Source organism: Solanum dulcamara, chromosome 6 (assembly GCF_947179165.1).
Source record: "Solanum dulcamara chromosome 6, daSolDulc1.2, whole genome shotgun sequence".
In the NCBI taxonomy this organism is placed as follows: domain Eukaryota; kingdom Viridiplantae; phylum Streptophyta; class Magnoliopsida; order Solanales; family Solanaceae; genus Solanum; species Solanum dulcamara.
In genome coordinates this window covers 67,150,097-67,171,536 of record NC_077242.1, presented here as the reverse complement: position 1 = coordinate 67,171,536, position 21,440 = coordinate 67,150,097, and the positions used below count along the sequence as shown (strand labels likewise).

General features: G+C 36.1%; 2 protein-coding genes across 2 annotated transcripts; both read right to left on the bottom strand.

The window, feature by feature from the left end:
- Positions 1-368: 368 nt before the first annotated feature.
- Positions 369-992, bottom strand: LOC129892922 (uncharacterized). Its single transcript, XM_055968436.1, has one exon. The coding sequence runs from the start codon at positions 990-992 to the stop codon at positions 369-371; it is 624 nt and encodes a 207-aa protein (XP_055824411.1).
- A 1,430-nt stretch (positions 993-2,422) lies between these two features.
- LOC129891114 (defensin D1-like) lies at positions 2,423-2,858 on the bottom strand. Its single transcript, XM_055966371.1, has 2 exons — positions 2,784-2,858; positions 2,423-2,625 (listed from the first exon to the last, which is right to left on the bottom strand). The coding sequence occupies exons 1-2, from the start codon at positions 2,842-2,844 to the stop codon at positions 2,423-2,425; spliced, it is 264 nt and encodes an 87-aa protein (XP_055822346.1). The 5' UTR covers positions 2,845-2,858.
- Positions 2,859-21,440: the final 18,582 nt, after the last annotated feature.

Genomic DNA, 21,440 nt, shown 5'->3' with positions numbered 1-21,440 from the left:
ACCCAAGGGTACGAACATAATCAGCAAATCGCTTATACAAAGCCTACGGAGCTTGTTTCAGCCAATAAAGTGATTTCTTCAGCAAATACACATGATTAGGTCTATTAGGTTACCTTGCGTGGATTTCATGTGAGAAGTGGCACTAGTGTCCATGCACCAATTTGTATCCGGAGGAGTGATCCCAAGAGTATGCATGGCGGCTTAAATATTGGTAGGAGTAGGGGCTAGCATATAGGCCTGCTGAGGTCGGGGGCTAAGAACACCCACTCGTAGTGGCTCTGCAATCCATAATTGGGTCGGGACCAATAAGTTGAAGGATATGGACACGGTGGTATAGACCAAGGACCCCATGATGCCATCCATAACCACTACTGCCCGCCATCCCATGGAGAAGAGGGTGGAGGGCTTTGCCTCGCTGACTGATGCCCAGTGTCGCGGTTATTGCCACCTCCCAATTGACCACCACGGCTTGCATTACTTCCATTTATAGTAGCTCCTTTACCACCTCCACGATCACCATTGTTGCCACGATATTTTTTCCCATTATTGCTTCGATTGTGGTTTTTCTTCCCACCATTAGAATTGCGGTTGGAAGAAAAATTATTAGGAACATCAGGAAGACCCTCGGATGAGTGAGTAAATAAGGTAGCGGAAGAGATTTGGGTCACTTTCTTGGCACGGCCAGCCTCCTCGGGAGTGAGCATCGGACGGGCTTGATAAAATTGAGTCAATGAGTCACGTTGGTGAATAAGAGTGGCCACACCTTGGTAGGGCTCTGTAAGTCCAGAGACCAGTTGAAGAACTAGTCGATCTTTAGCAATCGGGGAGACGACATTCTTGAGTTGATCCGCCAGAGATTTGATATGTTGACAATAGGCATAGACATTCGAAAAATCTTCTATGTCGACATGAGTGAAGTCATACTCAAAGGTGACAGCACGAGAGTCTTTGTTATCTTGGAATATGTCATGCAAGTGATTCCAAGCCTCCATCGTCGTGGTGTCGGGTTCAAGAATTGTATGCAAAAGATCATGAGAGATAGTAGCGTAGATCCATTGGAGAATGGTGGCATCTAGGGTGGACCACAGTTCTTTGTCCTCCCTTGTTGAGGTCGTTTCTCCGTGCTCGTTGTCGGATGAATAATATGATCAATCACCCAATGGGATCTTGCATGAATCTTAAAGAGTTCCTCCATGTGGAATATTGTACGTTCTCCATTTTAAGAGTGAAGGAAACATGGTTCTTGATGTTGGATACATCAAGAGAAGGATGAACGCAAAATTTGGAGTTAGACTGATGATTGAGAAGAGAGGAAGAGGGAGAGGAGGGCGCGGCGGTAGCAGGAATCCGAGAAAAAGAAGAAGGTCGGATCGTGCCCTAGAAATCTGATATCATGAAAGAGATTAATCCCTTGATTTATTTCATTAACCTCAATAGTTTATATACACAAATACAAGAGTATAATTAGGCTATAATTAAGGAAACTATATATCTCTATGTTAGAAACTAAATAAACTAAATATCTCTATATTACGAACTAAATATATACAATCTGTTACAATATATTTTCATATATTCTAGCAGTGCCCAATGGCTAAACAATACTCCCAAGAAGATCTCACTAACCAAAATGGACCTAAAGTTATGCAATTTATTCAAGTTAAGATATGTATTCATTTGGATAAACCCTGACTATTTGGACATCAACATTTTCATTTATCTCCGAAGTTTGAAAAGAAAATTGTAGCAGGTATATTATTTTGTGAGATGTGAACTGTTTGGTATCGTTTGTGGTCAAAATGTCTTTTAATTCTTATGGTAATAAGTTTTCATAGAAAATTTCTCCTTGGTTGAAGTCCTATGAGCACTTCTAATTTGTACGTATTTATTTTCACGTTTATAGTGAATTTATTGTCTGTCTTTTGCTCTTCGAAACACCATTTTCGTGCTCCACTTTTAGGACTTGTACTAATTTTGTAGTAGCTCTATAAATATGACATCCTGATTCTGAGAGGGATCTTTTGAGTTGTATATATTTTAATTTTCCTTCGCTGTTCATTTGTGTTCTCGTTATTTCATTATTGTTTTAGCTTATATTGTTGGTCTTCTACATTGATATCCCGTTACTCACAGTTCCGGGATATGAGTCGGCTTGCCTACCAGAGGGTCATAGTAGGCGTCATCATGACCTGAGAAATTGGATCGTGAAATTTACACATGCAAAATATACTTATATAGAAAAATATCATAGTTCACATCAATTAATAATAGAAAGGCATACAATATAATTCGTCATCACGCAAAGCTTGCCCAAACTGATTACACTCATAAATCAGCCTTATTACGTTGTTACACATATAAAATAGGTATCTTTTTATTTATCTGCATTGTCGAAGCCAAGCCATGAGACACTTGAAGGTTTTTAGTAGTGGCAAGGTGAGTAGCAGTAGCAAGCATATTTTGCCCAGTAATATTTGTGACCCCATGGTTTGTACTTCTTACAGATACCATATTTAGCTCCATAGTAGTGCTTGCAATGATGACTACATTTGTAAGAGTATTGACAAGGCCCATTCCACTTGTCACTTTTTTTCCAACAATATTTGCCTTCTGCCATTTGTATTTCTGCAAGAATGAGAAAATAAATATTGTAAAAATTTCCTATTAACACCGCCTCCTTTTCATTTTATTGGACATGTTTTACTAGTCACAAAATTTAATAAAAATATTTTTTTTAAAAATTCGTAATCTTAAATAAATCATGTCATTTATTCTTGATTCACCAGTTGCAGCAACAAGGAAGATGCAGAAGAGAAGGGCGAGAAAAATAGTATGCTTTGCCATAGCTGTTATTTTTCGTGTATATCTTGCTGAGGAAACAAAGAATTGAAATGGTGGTATTTATATTGTTGGAAACTCATGTTGTCAACTTAATTCCATTTGATTTGTTCAATGATTACGTTGGATGTTTGCTTCATTAATTATATGATGGATAATTTAAAGGACACATCAAGTACAAAGAATTAGTCCAGCACAATTAGCATTTCTTAATTGAAAAGAATTTGAATTGATCAAAGAGCCATTTGAATCATAAAGTCTTCTACTAATTGATCAATTCTGTATCTCCACAAATTGTTTTTCTGAGGTCACAATCCATTTGTGTAAATATATGTTATTTTAACAACGTAAAAATGTTTAAATATATGATGAAATTTTGAGAAAATATTCATTTAGCTTCTGTCATTCGACTAAGTGCCTATTTATGATGTCACCATATACATGTTATACAAAAGAATCGAGCTTTTCAGATATCAAACAAGAATTTAATTGCAGAATCTAACAACACATTAATTATTTATTTTTTTTGGAAGAAACTCCTTGTTCAAAAAAGTAAAAAAAAAACATGAACATGCTCTTTTGTTGATCAATTTTTGTCACTCAAAGGCCTCTTTAGACTGACTCAAGATTAATTTTGAATATTGTATGCAAATATTCCTAATAATTTACACCATACATGTATTTAAGAGTCAATATTTAAAGGTTTAAATGTAGTTTTATGTATGTTCAACTTATAACATTTTATTTTCAGATCTTAACATATCTCTATTTATTTAAAATTAGTTTAAATTAAATTCTTTATAATTTTTTTTATTTAGATCACAATTAATAAGAGATAATTATGTGGAGAGAGATAAATACAATCAGACAACGCATTAATAGGATCAAATCAAATCGCGGTAATCTTGGGTGAAAACCCACGCCTAAATGTTTTACCCTTTTCGTATGCTTTTAGTTTATTTTCTCTGTATACTTCACCTTCTCTCTTCAACTTAATTCAAAACACTTTCTAATCCAAATCCTACAACAAATCATTGTTCTGTCGCATGGATTGCTCCACTCGTGGAATTGTTTTCTGTTTTTCCAATGACTTTGATTGATCCACCAAAATAATTGATTGTGTGACCAATGAGCATGATGTGTTCATCCCAAGTCATCAATTGACCTTCACCTTCACTTCTACCAACAATCATACCCTCGAAGCCATTTTCGATTTGCAAATTTACTAAGGTGTCATAAGCCTCAAGATCGAATCTTCCATCTGGTAGATATGGGGTTTTGATTACAGTAATTAATCGAATTGCTTTTATTTCCTCAGCAATCATCCTATTTTTAACTTCATTGTTGTGCATTGAAAGGTGGAAACTTGGAATTACTGCTGCTCTAGGTTTAATGTAACATCTCAAAAATTTCTATGCCAAGATTCGAACCATTCTTTTTAGGCGTATAGGATCAAACTTGGTGACTTTTAGTTATATATATATGAGTTAGGATTAATTCCTAAGTATTTTAAGAGTATTAGATGTGTTTTAGGGTCATAAGGGATCTCTACCATCAAGCCGATTCCAAAAAAAATTTATAGGCTAAGTTTTCGAATGAGTTCGTATAAGGGTAAACTTCAAACGACCATATCTCCTAGAATATAAATAATTGGGCGGCCCATAACCTATCAAATTAAATTTCTTTGAGTCTTATTTCCAACGCCACCAAGATTTTATTTTTCTGAGTCCGTAGTCAAAAGTTATGCTTGGTTGACTAGAGAGGTCCGCGAAGATTCCGCGTCGCGGACCCGAAGCGAACTTTGACAATTTTTCCAGATTTCATTTTTTATCGAATAGAAAGGTGCGCGACACGTCCATGTCGCAAACCTATCACAGACTTTTCCAGTTTTCTAGATTTTGTAGGGGCATTTTGGAAAAATTACCTAATATCCATATATACGAACTTGGACGCGTTTTGGCTCATTTATTTTCAGTCTTTCACCTCCAAAGAACCCTAATCTTCATCCTCCTCTCTCTCAAATCATCCCCTGCAATTTTTCTATCAAACTCAAACGATTCAAGGCTCCTCATTGAAGACCAAGAATCAAGTTTTCATAAAGTTTCGCTCTAAGGTATGTTGGTTTTCATCCATGGGTTCTTCCACCCATGGAGCCCAAATATTTTCTCAACTTGATGTTTCAAATTTCAAATGGTGAATTCTTATGGGATTTTCCATGATGATTCAAAATGCGTATATTATGGTATATTTTAAGCTTTTTGTGTTTAAATTGATATATTGACTCTCATTTATGAAATAAAATTTTTTGTTAGTGATCCTATATGAAGTCTTGAAAGGTAGTTTTAAAATTTATATGGTGGTTTTTTTTAAGATGTTTGATTCGATGCATTTATATCACTCTCATGCATACAAGTATTCTTTAAATGTATTTGAACGTCGTTATGAATTGAACCCACCTAGTCTTCCTATGTATTCATGAAGTTGAATTGAAAGTTTATGAGAAAATGCCTATATTTAAGGGAGTCTTGTGAAATGATTGAATGATGATGAAAGGGCTTTTAGCCAAAGAAAGGATTCAATGTGAAAGTACAATTCTCACATATTTGTAACAAATGAAATATTTTAATGAACTATTCCACCGATGATGATTTGATGTCAAAAGTTATACAGTGCTTATGTTATTATGATATTTAAATGTTATTCCGTGGGATTGACCTAGCACCGAGAATCAACCTAAGGGGTCCTTAAGTAAAGTCTCATATTGCATTAACTATACGACAATATAGGAGCCCTTGTAGGCTATTTAGGCTAGTGGATCAATAATTAGCCAATAAAGTTAAAGTTAAAGAATGTTAAAGTTGACAGAGTCCTACCGGGGAAGTAGACTCCCCGTGACAACGTAGGGGGTTATGTTGGATTCCATGTAATAGCTCCCATGGTCTTAAATGTCAGTTAAGGTCACTTCCCCACAAAATGAATGTTTTAAGGTTTCTTATGATGATGTTTAATGTATGCACTCATTATGCACATTGCTTGTTCATGTTCCTCTTATGTTCTTAATTTCGTAGCATACTCACATACTTAGTACATTCAAAGTACTAACACATACTTTTTCCTACATGATATCACCATGTAGGAGCCGATGTCGCTCCTCGACCTCCTCCACGTGCCTAGCTCGAATTAGTTTGAAGATTGCTTGTGGTGAGTTCCCATGTTCCAGGAATAACCACCTTTATATTCTAAGCTCATGTTTTGTAAAACATTAAAACTTTTATGAAAACATTTCTTGACACTTATTTTGAGGGTGAGATAGGGACATGTCTTAGGGCTCGCTAAGTCTATTAGTAGAGGTATGTTGGGAAATAAATGGAAAATGTTTTAAATTTGTTAAGTACTATTGTTCCATTATATTTTCCTTAGTCCCGATTCCCTTTTTATTTATTTACTTTCCGCTTGTTATCGTATATCATTACCAATGAAATGCTTAACGAATGCTAAGAGGCTTGGGTGAATCACCTCCAGATGTCTCATTCGTCGTGTCACGTCTAGGCCCTAGGCTCGAGTCGTGACATTTCCTAAGTCCTCATGTGCATGCATATTCATGAAGTTGAATTTTAAAGTTATGATTTATGCTAAAGTATAGAGATTGCATGTTTGATGCATTTCAAGTGTCATTGTATATATGTTGGGTTGCTAGTCCTCGTGCCATGTCCTTTTTATGTTAGTGATTCTCATTCTAGGATGACTGTTCCTAAGGGGAAGATATTGTAACATCTCAAAAATTTCTATGCCAAGATTCAAACCATTCTTTTTAGGCGTATAGGATCAAACTCGGTGATATTTAGTTGTATATATATGAGTTAGGATCAATTCCGAAGTATTTTAAGAGTATTAGATGTGTTTTAAGGTCATAACGGATCTCTAACACCAAGCTGATTCTAAAGAATTTTTATGAGCTAAGTTTTCGAATAATTTTGTGTAAGGGTCAACTTCAAATAACAATATCTCCTAGAATATAATGAATTGGGCGACCTACCTATGAAATTAAATGTCTTTCGGTCTTCTTTCCAATGCCAATAAGATTGCATTTTTTTGAGTTCGGAGTCAAAAGTTATGCTTGGTTGACCAGAGAGGTCCGTGACAAGTCCGCGTCGCGAACCTGCAGCGAACTTGGACAATATTTCCAGATTTCATTTTTTGTCAACCAGAAAGGATTATAGGCTCCTCATGGAAGACCAAGAATCAAACTTTATTAAAAGCTTCTATATAAGATATGTGTGTTTTCATTAATGGGTTCTTCCACCCATGTAGACCAAATATTTTCTCAACTTAGTATATCAATTTTAAATGATGAAATCTTACGGGATTTGACATGATAGTTCCAAATGCATAGATTATGGTGTATTTTAAGTTTATTTACTCCTATTGATTTATATGTATATTGACTCTTACTTTCAAGTGATGAGTTTTTATGGATTTTCATACTACGATTTCAAATGCATAGATTCTTGAACATTTCAAGTTTATTTACTTATATTGACTTATGTTGATTCTTATTTACATAAAATGGATGGATTATCTGTCATGACCCAACCCCGTAGGCCGCGACTGGGGTCCAAATAGGGCCCCCGTATACATAACTATCAGTTATAAGAACTATAAATAAGAACCCCTAGTGGGTGATAACAGTTAATATATACATGTAGCCTCTTTCATTTATATCATATCATGAAATGGCACGCAAGCCGACAAGGCTACCACAACATAATAACGTTTACATCACGTTGTATAGGCATAACTGCAACAACTTATAAACAACCCACATACATATGTACACAGACCTCTAAGAATAGTAACGATAACATAAGGAGGGATAGGGCCTCCGTCGTACCCCTGGACAAACAAATATATACATAGGAGGACCACTACCCAAAAGCTAGGCTCTAGAACAGTGGATCACTTCCAACATACCTAAGAGGAAATCCTAAGCTGGCGGATCTCTGAAATGAACATCTGTATCTGCGGGCATGAAACGCATCCCTCCCAAAGAAAGGGGGTCAGTACGATACATATACTGAGTATATAAAACATAAAACATCATAACTGAGACAACAACTGAAATAGGGATGCAGGAAAAAAAGTATAAAAGTTAACAATTACTATGCCTGAACCTTATGAAATGAAGGTATGTTTTTATCATCCTCATATACCATACTCGGCCCACTGTGGGGCTCAGTGTTATCACATCATCATATATGGAATCATACCATCGTATACAACATCATCTCATATGTTACAAATACATGATTATGTTTTCACATGCATGCCTATCTATCGTGTCCGACCCTTTAGTAAGGGACTCGGTGAAAAAGTAGTATACATATCATTGCCGTACCCGGCCCATTTTAGTACTCGGTGCCATTATCACATAGTAAAGCATGATGAGAAACGTTCGTCCCGATCCATAATTCAAAACAATGTCGAGGAATGTACAGCTCGATCCATTTTTTCATCAAATCATCGTATATATATATCCACCTGAGACTCGGTGAATAACATCATCACATACGACGTCATTGTATGCTTCATATTCATCATATACGACATTTTATCATCGTATACTTCATACATATATATATATCCAGCCCGGGATTTGGTGAAGGAGTAGTAAAACTATGCACGATAACATTCCCAGCCCTCTATGGGACTCGGAGGAAGATAGGTTACATCATGCATGAGTAGAGTAGTGAGAAACTATATGGAGCTTAAATCATCCTTCAAGACTCAATGAAACAGTCAAGTGAACCGTCACTTGAAGACCAGAGTAGTAATCGTCTTAAATACCTTCTAAACATCGTTAGCGAATCTTAGACGTGTATCGAGCCAAAGCTAAACAACATATGGAATTAGAGACGTTTATCATCATAGAGACCTTAGGAATAGGAGATTATGCATTCAATTACTCCTCTTCATATAGAATACTCGAGGTTAGTAGTTCAACTACTTTGAGAACTTCAACATTCAAAAGTGAGTAATGGTCACGAGTTATACTCGAAGCTCATAAATGGAATTATCCTCAAAGCGAATCTCACATTTCATAACATTTAAAGTTGAGTAAGGATCATGCATCATGTTCAGGACTAGTGAATGAAATTATCCCAATGCTCATATTATTCATCACTTCTATCTAAGACATGCCAAAGAAAGAGAAGGATATCTCTACATACCTGTTATGGGTTAATCGCATCCCAACTCATTTCGTTACTCCTTTAACCTACTTAACATTAAAGTAATTCTAAAGTTAGTGACCTTCAACTTTACATCTTGTAATTCTACCACCAATTACCCATAGGAATCAATCCCTTATCTATTTCCTTCGACTAGTTCATTACTAGTTCCGAAGTTAGCAGAAATCGGGCAGCATATCTCCTATAACTTTCCCTATCCAAACTTCCATTTTAACCTCCAAAAATTAGCATCCATATTAAAAATAACAACCATCAGGTATACAACTTTGAATTTCTTCAATACGATGCAATACAAGTTCCCAACTACTCGCCCAAAATCATGATACCAAAATAAGGTTTTTTAGTTTTTATTTCGTAAAACCTTTGAACACACGTAACGGAGGGTTGTGTGGATGAAACCACAAGCACACACACCCCTTTTACACCATGTTCCATCCCTTCAACACATAATTAAACCGTCTCTAATCACAACACCATAATCGCAACAACACTACTCGACTTCGATTTAACTAGAACGACTTCAATTTAGTTTATTACTCACGTCAAGTGTACTTATAAAATTTTCCTTCTTCTAGATTCATTTAATACATGTAATATACTCCATAACAACATTATTAACTCCAACTCAAAAGGGAGAACCTTACTTTTCCAAAACTCGCCAAAACTTGTCTTGGAAGTTCTTTAATTGTGGCTGAAACATTGTGGATTCTTGTTAGCCGTTCTTGATGCCCCCAAATAAATAAGTTACACTATTAAACACCTCAACATGATATAACAACACCTTATATAAGTAATTAACAGAACGAATTTGGAAAGCTTACCTTGTTCTTGGCCAAATCCGTGGCTGCCTCTAGCTTTTTCTGTAAGTTCTTTTCAATTTTTCTAAGTGTATAAGATGAAGTATAACCTGAATAATCAGATAACTTAGTCATCAAATGTATATATATATATATATATATATATATATATATATATATATATATCCTACCTTAGAAGTGAAATGTGTCAGTCCCCTAACGGTAATATGTGTCCTACTCTCACTGGGCCATCGTATCTGTGCATCCCTTCTTAGGCCGCCATATGAAAGTTGGGGTCTACCCCTTCCCCCAAGAAGGTGGGTTTCCTACTTGACCCTAAGCAGGTGCATCACCTGCTGCCACGTGTCAGCTTCCCTTGATGCCATGTGTCACCTTCTCTTGCTGCCATGTGTCACTCTCATGTGCTGCCATATGTACTTATCACGTGCTGCCATATGTAAAGTAGGTGCATAACCTACTTAGTCCAAGTAGGTGCATCACCTACTTACTTCATATTCATGAGTTTGTAATCCCGTCTTACTTTAAGAGCATATGTAATCCTTGCTACGTAAGTTCGACATGTATTCAAGTAGCTTAAGTATGTAAGACATCCAAGTTGGTAGCTTACGCGAGTAATTCGAGTCCTTGGCCTCCAACTCCTTCTGGATTCTTATAACCCTATTTCCAATCTTCCCTATTATGGGGTATTTCACTTTCCTTTCCTTAGAGTTATTTTGATAACGTGGTAGATAATCTAGATCATATGGCACTTTTCAAGAGACTTAAGATAATGTCCCAAGGTGCGAAAGTATGCGGTATAACATCATTCCCCCTTTAGAACATTCGTTATTGAATGTTAAATAAAACCCTTCCTCAAGATCTTATACAGACTATAGGGAGAATTTTTTCTATTGCAATAACATATACTTTTATTGAGCAATGAATATAAGAGTTCCAGAAGTCGGGATCACCTGTAAACATAAGGAATAGGTGTGAACATTTATATTTCATCTTCTCTTCAGCTTCCCAGGTCTTCCGTTCGTGATTCTTGTTTCGCCATAATACTTTGACGGAAGCCACGTCCTTAGTTTGCAACCTTCTAATTTGCCGACCCAAGATGATGATAGGTTTCTCCTTGTAGGATAACTCCTCTTTTACGTGGACCTCATCCATGGGAAATACTCTGGAAGGGTCATTTCTATATTTGCAGAGCATTGACCCGCAAAACATTGGATGTATTGATTTCAAATCGGATGGTAGGTCCAACTTATAGGAAGATCTACCTATCCTACAAATGATATGGTAAAGACCAACATATCTCGAGCCAAGTTTCCCTTCCTTGTCAAATTTCTTCACACCTTTCATCAGTGATGCTTTCAAGAATACCCAATCCTCAACTTTAAACCTTAAATGTCGACGTTGATTATCTGCGTATGACTTTTGTCGACTCCAAAGTCTGCTAAGGTATGTCTAGGCCTATAAATCGTGCTTCACCAATATCAACCCAACCAATATGTGACCTATATTTCCTACCCTACATAGCCTTATATGGTGCCATCTAGATACTAGAATGATAGCTATCATTATACGTAAATTCAGTAAGTGGAAAATAGACATCCCAGCTACTCCTATAGTTAGTAATGTAGGCCCTCAATATACCTTCTAGCATCTAGGTAGTACACTCGGCCTGTCCATTAGTCTGGGGGTGAAATGTTGTACCAAGATTCACCTATGTTCCCAATCCCTTCTTGAATGATCTCCAGAAGTTAGTCGTAAATTGAACTTCCTTGTCTAAGATAACAGATGTAGGAACTTCGTGAAATCTTACTATTTCCTTAATGTATTATCTCGCCTAACCCTCAGTAGAAAATGTCTTCATAACTGGAAGAAATGGCTAGATTCTGTTAGCCTATCTACCATAACCCATATGAACTCATACTTCCATAGAATGCGAGGCCAGCCTGTACTACAACCCATATTAACTACTTTTTATTTCCAAGTCGGGATTTCCACCTCCTGTAAAAGGTTATTAGGTTTCTGATGCTCGATCTTGTTTAAGTTATTTCACAATATCTCATACGCCAACTTATAATACTCTAGGTATGTTCCACTGTGCCTTTATTAAGATTGTTTTTCTAGTTCTCTTACCCTGCGTCATATTGCAATCCTTACATGAGCATGTGTAGGTGCTTAGTCAGTTTCGAAGATGCCTTAGCATCTCTATACTAGTCTTTATGGATACCCTACATTGTCTCTTACCCCACTCGATTGGTGTCAGGGCTCACTATGGCTTTTGCCATCAATACTAACCATATCTCAATAGTTTTGCCTCCAACTATCTTATACTTTTCTTTGATGTACCCAAAATATTGCAATCACATTGCTATTACTGAGTTCTTATTGTTTTTATCAAGTAACCACTTGATCTCACCGTTAGCATACCAACATTAGTAGGTTGCATAACTATTTTCATACAATCTGTACAAAGTGTGTTCAATTTGAGACATAGTCTTTCCTTCTCTTGGCTTACTCTACTCTACATGTGTCATTGTACTAACACGTACTTGCAGTCTCTTTTGGGTCACACTTGTTTTGCTATCTTTGCGTACCCTTAAAGTTCTCTCATATTCTATCATAGGATAGATTTCTTATCCTTCCTCTTTTGCTCCTTGTACATCACAATATCAGTAGCTAGTAACTCAGTTGCCAATATCTTGACATTTAGTCAAGTATAGCTTTTTTATCCTTTACAATATCTTTAAGTTACTCGTTATTATTCCTTTGTCGTATCCATCCCTTTTTGTATGTGCCCATCCTTTGACATCATACTATTCAAGGTCCTTCCCAATAATCCTCTGCACTGTCTCAAATATAATCTTGGCTTTTATCCATCTATTGTTGGCTTTTAGATCTTGCTAGCTTATTTCAGCATGGGATCTCACTTCAAGTTTGAGTGTTCGCATTACCATGTTGTAGTATCAGTTGGTTTCATCTCACGCTTGTATTTCTCTTATCTACTTCCCCCCTTTAGGGTGTACCCATGTACGAAACCTTAATACAATCATGAGGTGCTTAGAATCCTCGATATACAGTACTAAATCCAGTCTGAACACTGGTACTCGACTAGTATCCTTAATGTAGAAGTGCATTCAAACCCCCATTCCATTCATCCCAATAGTAATTAGCTCATGCTCATAATCCTTTCAAATTCTCCACTCAGGAGCACTTGTACTTTGATGATCCATGTTTGAAGCTTTGTCATAATACTATCCTTATTCTAGTGGATACCACTTGTTCTTCTAGTGAATTCACAATGCACCCGTTGTTCTGCAATTCTACATCCCCTATCCTTGAAGTATCTCACTATTCTCCAAGGTGGAGTCACATATACACAATACTTCTTTATGCCTCATGAGCTTTCATCCTTGTCGTGTACTCGATGCTATCTTCTAATCTTACTCAGAATCATAGAAACTTTGTTTTAATAGCGGTCTTGTTTTATTACCTTTTCATCGTACTATACCTTTAGTTCGTAGATGTCTATTTCCCTTTGTGTATGATACTCACACTTAAGTAATTACGTCTAACTTGAGTGTTTTCTTCAGTAGTCCTTTCATTTCTCATTTTCAAAACATCTCCTGTTTACCTCTATTTGTTCTTAGCATACTAGTCATTTCTGGCATTCATCCTGTCTTGTTGCTCACCTTTAGTTTCATTAACACTTTACCTTTTATTCAAAACCTTTCCTATAAATCTGTGTAAGTCTTTCTTATTCATTCTCTATTTGCTTTTCTGTTTTCTAGAAACCAAATCATATCCTTTAGTTACTTCCTTACTAGGCTTTACTCATTCTCATAACGATCTTCATTCCATTCACATGATATCCTGTTCACATTCAATCTCATAGTATAACACTGCTTAACCTTTTTCACGATTCTTACTATGGGTTAATTACACTCGGTGAGGTAAACACACTTAACCTTTGTCTAAATCATCCCTTAGTCTCATCAGTCTTTTCCAAATTCTTTTTCCATGCCAATATTAACCTCCTCATTACTATTACCATTACTTCAGTAATTAACTTATTTGTTAAGGTCAGCCATACTCGTAGTTTAGTCAAATCTCATTCTTATTATGGACAAGGCATACTACAACCCTATATCTTATTCTCCTTTTATTTCTAGGAAAATTTGGGCAAAGTTTCCTCTATATTTCTTATTATCTCAAACATGCATGCAGAAAATGCCAGCAATGCCTCACAGGGCCAACACATATATTTATATCATATCATATCGCAGCCACACAGGGTACCCAATATCAATAACAAAATAAAATGATGGACTTACCTCGTATGTCCAATTCAAACTACACCTGTTACACTGCCCTATCTACTTTTCCTTTCTAATTTTAACTTTACATGTCAATCTTACTTCAACACCTCACCTAACATATATCTTTCATGCTTTTGCTTACCGGCGTGCTTTTTAACTTCCAATATTGTCAGTCACCTTCTTCCATCCATTATATCCTTCTACTGAAATCACAAGTTAGTATAAGGAATTTTATTCCCTATGACTCGGCTCTATCGCACGATCTTAGATATGAAAAAAAGTAACATCCTAAATGTCCTATAGCCTCCTGCTTTTAGATGTGGTGCACAACACACTAATAAACAAGACTCTACTAGACACGGTCTGTAGACACTCCAAGGACGAACTGCTCTGATACAACTTCTTTCATCACCCAACCCTGTAGGCCACAATTGGGGTCTGACCTGGGCCCCGTATACATAACTATCAGTTATAAAAATTATACATATGTAACATCCCCTAAAAACGTTGTACGATGTTTCAATTTTCACCTAAATATGATACAGTCTTTGTATTTTGGGCATATATTTTCATAGGGATATCCAAATTGAGTGATTAAAATTTCTGAGTAACCACATGATCATTACCTACAACGTTTATGAAGACCATATTTTAATATTCAGAGGTTAAGTAGGTCAAATAAATTAATTTTTGTAAGGTAGGATGTTGTGACGGAAATGAGTGTTTATAGAAGAAATATCATATCTCACTGTAGGTTTATCTAAATTGGTTGATTCTTGAACGATATGAAACTAGACTTCCGTATCTACAATTCTTATGAAGACACCAAATCCTAATAAGGAATTTATCTTATTCAAACGCAGCTCCCAAAAAGAGTATTCTGTCAAAGATAACTCATTTCACCTACCATAGAAAGATCTATATACATTTGACATCACTCATGACATAAATTGTCTTCTATTTAACATTATCCATGACATCAATATATTCCACTAAATTTTTAGATTTTTCTTTATAATTATTTTATTTATTGTTAGGTCCCTCTTTCCCACCTATAAATACCCACCTTATTTCCTCATTTTATTCATCAAGCTTTCTCAAGCAAATCTTCTCTCTATACACTTCTTTACACATTCTCAAATATAGTTTTAGTTCTTAGTAGTGAAGAAATACTATTCCGGTGATTCATATACTCCGTGTAGTACACAAAACGTTCCGGCGAGGAGAGAAGCTAGGACTCAAGAGTGTTCATTAAGTCTTTCGGTACCAACTAAAGCTTCGGTCTCCAGGTATGTAAGGCTTTAATGAGAGTATTCCTTCCACTCTCATGTCTAAATTATTTTGATTATATGATAAATTATATTTATTTTCTTTAAGCTCTACTCTAAGTTATGTGGGTGTTTATCCATGGGTTCTTCCACCCACGTAGTCCAAAAACTCTTTCAATTAAATATCTTGATTTCAAGTAATATTTTTTTATGGTAAATTCTTATTTTTACTTAATAGTATGAATCATGGTTAAACTAATGATTATTGCTCTATTTTGATGCAACATAATTTCATATATATGAATTGATGGTTTACAAGTAATTCCTCTATTTATCTATTTAAAGGCTCTTGAAATTCATGGTGGGTTGTTTAAAGCATGATTTTTAATTATTGGATTTCAAAGTATTTATGAATATTTATTTACATACATATTTGAAGTTGAAGTGATTTGAACCCACCTAGTTTTACTATGTTTTTAATAAAGTTTGACTTGAAAGCTTTGACTCCAAATAAATATTTATGAAAGCAATATCTATGATCAAAAAGGGAGTCTTATGAAATGAAAGAATGATGAAATGATATGAATGATGGATTCTTTATGCAATAAGGACAATTCTTGCATATTTGAATTATCAAATGTTTTAATGAGCTATTCTACCAAACATGATGTTTGAATTCTCAAGTTATATGCTATGAATATTTTGAAGTATTAAACTATTCTGTGGGATTGACTTAGCACCGAATGAGGCATTGAGGTGGGATTCGGTAAGGGAATCCTAGTAGCAACCCCTTGTCTCATTAACTATGTGCCAACATAGGAGCCCTTGTAGGCTTAGGCTAATGGATCCATAAATAGCCCTTAAATTTAAAGTTAAAGAAATGAATGAAGTTGACGGAGTTCTACCTGGCAAGTAGTCTCCCCGGCCAACGTAGGGAGTTATGTTGGATTCCATGTAATAGCTTGCATGGTCTTAAATGTCGGTTATAGTTATTTTCCCACAAAATGAATATTTTAAAAGATATTCATATGATTTATTATGCATGTATTACATTATGTTCCATATTACATAAATGTTATAATATTTCCTCAATGTTCATGCATCCTTACATACTTAGTACATTCAAAGTACTAACGCATACTCTTTTGCCTACATGATATCACCATGTAGGGATCGGTGCTCCTCTTCGCTCTCCTCCACATGGCTAGTTGATATTCCATTGAAGACTACTTTTGGTGAGTTCCCATGTTTCGGGAACAATACTCCTTTATCTTTCTAGCTTATGATATGTTAAGATATTTTATTATGGCATTTCTTCTATTATGATTGAGGGTGATCTAGGAACTTGTCTTATCCCCATTAAATCTAATAGTTAGAGGTATTGTTGGACATATGTAAGTTGAAGATTTATTATTATTGTTTCCGCTTGTCTATTTATCATCATTATCTATGAAAGGCTAAAAGAATGCTAAGATGCTTGTTTGAGGAACTTTCGGGTTCCTCATTCGCCATGTCATGTCTAGGCCCTAGGCTTGGGTCGTGACAACATAAGAACCCCTAGTGGGTGATAAAAATTAATATATACATGTAGCCTCTTTCATTTACATCATATCATGAAATGGCACGCAAGCCGATTAGGCTTCCACAACATAATAACGTTTACATCACGTCGTATAGGCATAACTATAAAAACTTATAAACAACCCACATACATATGTATACAGACCTCTAAGAATAGTAACGGTAACATAAGGCGGGATAGGGCCCCCGTCCTACCCCTAGACAAACAAATATATACATAGGAAGACCAGTACCCAAAGGTTAGGCTCCTGAATAGTGGAACACTTCCAACATACCTAAGTGGAAATCCTAAGCTGGCGGATCTCTGAAATGAACATCTGTACCTGCGGGCATGAAACACATCCACCCCGAAGAAAGGGGGTCAGTACGATACATTTACCGAGTATATAAAACATAAAATATCATAACTGAGACAACAAATAAAATAGGGATGCAGGAAATAAGTATAACAGTTAATAATTAATATGCCTACACACCTTACGAAATGAGGGCATGTACATCATCCTCCTATACCGTACTCGGCCCACTATGGGGCTCGGTTTTATCACATCATCATATACGACATCAGACCATCTTATACAACATCATCTCATATATTACAAATACATCATTATGTTTTCACATGCATGCCTATCTATCATATCCAGTCCTTTAGTGAGGGACTCGGTGAAAGAGTAGTATACATATCATACCGTAATCGACCCATTATGGGACTTGCTGCCATTATCACCTAGAAAAATATGCCGAGGAACATTTGGCCCAATCTATAATTTAAAATAATGCTGAGGAACATACGACTCGATCTATCTTTTCATCATATCATCATATATATATATCCAGCTTGGGACTTTGTGAATAACATCCTCACATCCGGCATCATCATATGCTTCATCTTCATCGTATACGGCATTTTATCATTGTATACTTAATACATATATAGATATATATCCAACCCGGGACTTGGTGAAGGAGTAGTAAAGTTGTGCACGATAACGTTCCCAGCCCCTCTATGGGACTCAGAGGAAGATGGGTTACAGCGTGCACGAGTAGAGTAGTGAAAAACCATATGCAACTTAAATCATCCTCATAGACTTAATTAAACAGTCAAGTGAACCATCACTTGAAGACCAGAGTAGTAATCATCTTGAATACCTTCTAAACATCGTTAGGGATCGTATGAACTAGAGTCTCGGGAATCATAGACGTGTATCGAGGCAAAGCTAAACAACATATGGAATTAGAGATGTTTGTCATCATATAGACCTTAGGAATAAGATCTTATGCATTAAATTACTCTTCGCTAAATAGGAGGCTCGAGGGTAGTTGTTCAACTACTTTGAGAACTTCAACATTCAGAAGTGAGTAATGGTCACGAGTTATACTCGGAGCTCATAAATAGAATTATCCTCAAAGCGTATCTCACATTTCATAACATTTAAAGGTGAGTAAGTATTATGCAATATGTTCAGGGCTTGTGAATGGAATTACCCCAATGCTCATATTATTCATCACTTACATCTAAGACATGCCAAAAGAAGAGAAGCTAGATCTACATACCTGTTATGGGTTAATCGCATCCCGAATCGCTTCGTTACTCCTTTAACTTATTTAACACAAAATTAATTCTAAGGTTAGTGACCTTCGACTTTCCAGATTGTAATTCTACCACCAATTACCCATAGGAATCAATCCCTTATCCATTTCCTTTGACTAGTTCATTACTAGTTCCGAAGTTAGTGGAAATCGGGCAGCATCTCTCCTATAACTTGCCCTATCCAAAATTCCATTTTAACCTCCAAACCTTAGCATCCATATGAAACATAACAACCAGCAGCTATAAAACATTGAATTACTACAATACGATGCAATACAAGTTCCCAACGACTCGCCCAAAATCATGATACCAATATAAGGTTTTAAAGTCTTTATTTCGTAAAATCTTTGACCACACGTAATAGAGGGTTGTGTGGATGAAACCAGAAGAACCCACACTCCTTTTACACCACATTCTATCCCTTCAACACATAATTAAACCTTCTCTAATCACAACACCACAATCGCAACAACACTACTCAACTTCGATTTAACTAGAATGACTTCAATTTAGTTTGTTACTCAGGTCAAGTGTACTTATGAAATTTTCATATTTCCAGCTTCATGTAATACATGTAATATATTCCATACCAACATCATTAACTCCAACTCAAAAGGGAGAACCTTACCTTTCCAAAACTTGCCTCAAAAGTTCTTTAATTATGGCTGAAACATTGTGGCTGCATGTTACCCGTATTTGGTGCACCCAAATAACGAAGTTACATTATTAAACACCTACACATACTAGAACAACATCTTAGATAATTCATTCACATAAGGAATTCGTAAAGCTTACCTTATTCTTGGCCAAATCTGTGGTTGCCTCTAGGTTTCTCTCTAAGTTCTCTTTCAATTTTTCTAAGTGTATAAGATGAAGTATAAGATGAAGAATAAGATGACTTAGTCATCAAATTTATATATATATCCTCCCTTATAAGTGAAATGTGTCAACCTCCTAAGGGTAACACGTGTCCATCTCTCACTGGGCATCGTATCCATGCATCCCTTCTTAGGCCGCCACGTGGCAGGTGGGGGTCCAACCCCCCCCCCCCCCAAGAAGGTGGGTCACCTACTTGACCCCAAGTAGGTGCATCACCTCCTGCCACCTGTCAGCTTCTCTTACTTCCACGTGTCGCCTTCTCTTGCTTCCATGTGTCACTCCCAAGTGCTACCATGTGTACTTATCACGTCCTGCCATTTGTCAAGGTCGTGCATCACCTACTTAGTCCAAGTAGGTGCATCACATACTTACTTCGTCTTTGTGGGTTCATAATTCTGTCTCACTTTAAGAACCTATGTAATCCTTTCTTTGTAAGCTTCGCATGTACTCAAGTAGCTTGAGTATGTAAGACATCCTAGTTGGTAGCTTACGCGAGTAAGTCAAGTCTCTATGATTGATTACTTGGCCTCACACTCCTTCTGGATTCTTATAACCCTATTTGTAATCTTCCAGATTATGGGGTATCTCATTCTCCTTTCCTTAGAGTTATTTGATAATGTGATACATAATCTAGATCACATGGCACTTTTCAAGAGACTTAAGACAATGTCCCAAGGTGAGAAAGTACGGGGTATAACATTATCAATGTTCTTATATGAAGGTTTGAAAGGTAGTATTAAAGTGCATATGGTGGGTTGTTTTTAAGATGTTTGATTGTATGCATTCATATCACTCTCATGGATACAAGTATCCTTTAAATATATTTGAAAGTCTTTTTGAAATGAACCCACCTAGTTTCCTATGATAAAGTAAAGTTTTAAATGAAGTTTGACTCCAATGAATGTTATTAAGTAAATGCTTATGAAGGGGAGTCTTTATGAAATGATTGATTAATGAAAGGGCTTCTTAGCCAAAGTAAGGTTTCAATGTGAAAGGACAATTCTCATATTGAATCAAATGAAATGTTTAACGTTGTTATATGATATGTTTGACCTCCTTGTAGGCTGTCAATGCATGTGAACATTTTTCCAAAAGAGAAGGTCCGATTAGGATGGAACCCGCAATGCCATCACTGATTATAGACCTAATTTTCTTATAAATCAAGGTTTATTAGTATAACGATAAATAGGGCATGGTAGTCATGATGATATTATAAACCAAAGGTTTTATTGAGCTATTCCACCGATGATGATTTGATGTCTAAAGTTATACAATGCTTATGTTATTATGATATATAAATATTATTCCGTAGGATTTGACCTAGCACTAAATGTAACATGTAGATGGGGACTCGACCTAAGGAGTTCTTAAGTAAAGTCTCATGTTGCATTAACTATGTGCCACCATAGGAGCCCTTGTAGGCTATTTAGGCTAGTGGATCCACAATTAGCCAATAAAGTTAAACTTAAAGAATGTTAAAGTTGATGGAGTTCTACCCGGCAAGTAGTCTCTCCATGCCAACGTAGGGGCTTATTGGATTCCATGTAATAGCTCGCATGTCTTAAATGTTGGTTATCGTCGTTTTTCCACAAAATGATTTTTTTAGGTTTCATATGATGATGTCTAATTCATGCATTCACTTATGCATATTGCTTACTCATGTCTCCCGTATGTTCTTTATTTCATAGCATACTCACATACTTAGTACATTCAAAGTAGTAACGCATACTTTTGCCTACATGATATCACCATATAGGAACCGACGTCGCTCCCCGACCTCCTCCATGTGGCTTGCTCGAATTTGTTTGAAGATTTCTTGTGGTGAGTTCCTATGGTTCAGGAAAAACATCATTTTTATTCTAAGCTTATGTTATATAAAACATTAAGATTTTTATTAAGGCATT